The 953-nt window shown below is 71.9% G+C and overlaps 1 protein-coding gene across 1 annotated transcript in view; it reads right to left on the bottom strand.

The window, feature by feature from the left end:
- LOC113941100 (DDB1- and CUL4-associated factor 8-like) overlaps positions 1–911 on the bottom strand; it is a 3,624-nt gene extending 2,713 nt beyond the window's left edge. Inside the window, exon 1 of the mRNA XM_027632256.1 lies at positions 213–911. Coding sequence (XP_027488057.1) covers positions 213–911 — 699 coding nt within the window. The remainder of the gene's footprint in view (positions 1–212) is intronic.
- Between the last annotated feature and the right edge of the window lie 42 nt (positions 912–953).

Below are 953 nucleotides of genomic sequence, written 5' to 3'. Positions count from 1 at the left end.
CCACACCCATTCCCCACCATATCCCCCCTCCATTCCCACCTGGAAGATGTTGCTCCTGTGCCCTCAGCACCCTCCCCGTGCCCATTCCCACACCCATTCCTGCTCTATCTCCCCCCCATTCCCACTTGGAAGATGTTCCTCTCGTGCCCTCAGCACCCTCCCCGTGCCCCTCCCCACACCCATTCCCACTCTATCCCCCCCCCCATTCCCACCTGGAAGACGTTGCTCTTGTGGCCGCTGTCGAACTGGAGGACGGGCCTGCGCCGGAGCCAGTCCCAGACGAGCACCTTGAGGTCGTCGGAGCCGCTGGCCAGGCGGGTGCCGCGCTGGTTGAAGTGCAGGGTGTTGACGCAGCCCGTGTGCCCCTCCAGGCCGTGCTGGAGCCGGAACCGCTGCACGAACAGCCGGGCCCCGCACGCCTCGGGCACGAAGCGGGCGCAGGAGCCGAGCTGGCGCTGGCGCAGGGCCGGGATCGCCCTCCAGCGCGGCCGCGGCAGCGCCCACGTCTCCGAGGCCACCCAGTCCTCCAGCGCCTGCTCCTCGTCCGACGAGTCGCGCTCGTGGGGCGGCCGCTTGCGCAGGGAGCGCCGGCGGGAGCGGCGCCGCTCCTCCTCCTCTTCCTCCTCCTCCTCCTCCTCCTCCTCCTCCTCGTCCTCGTCGCCGTCGCCGCGCGGCTCCTCCTCGGGGATGGAGTAGTGGCCGGTGTCGTCCATGCTGTCCGAGTCGCGCTCCCCGGAGCTGTCGCTGTCGGTGTCCCCGCGGGGTCCCCCCCGCGTGCCCCCCGCGGGCGCCGCCGGCTCCGAGGAGCTCTGAGTCAGGCTCAGGCTGGCCGAGCCCGTCAGGCTCAGGCTCGCGTCCGACGCCTCCACCTCGATCCCCGACGACGTCTCGCGCCCGTCCTCGGCCGACATGTCCTCGGGGCTGCTCGACAGGCTGCCTGGGGGGGCACGGGG

The sequence above is a fragment of the Corapipo altera genome, unplaced genomic scaffold (genome assembly GCF_003945725.1).
Source record: "Corapipo altera isolate COAL_440 unplaced genomic scaffold, ASM394572v1 60370, whole genome shotgun sequence".
NCBI classification, from domain to species: Eukaryota; Metazoa; Chordata; class Aves; order Passeriformes; family Pipridae; genus Corapipo; species Corapipo altera.
This window is presented reverse-complemented; position numbering and strand designations above follow the sequence as displayed.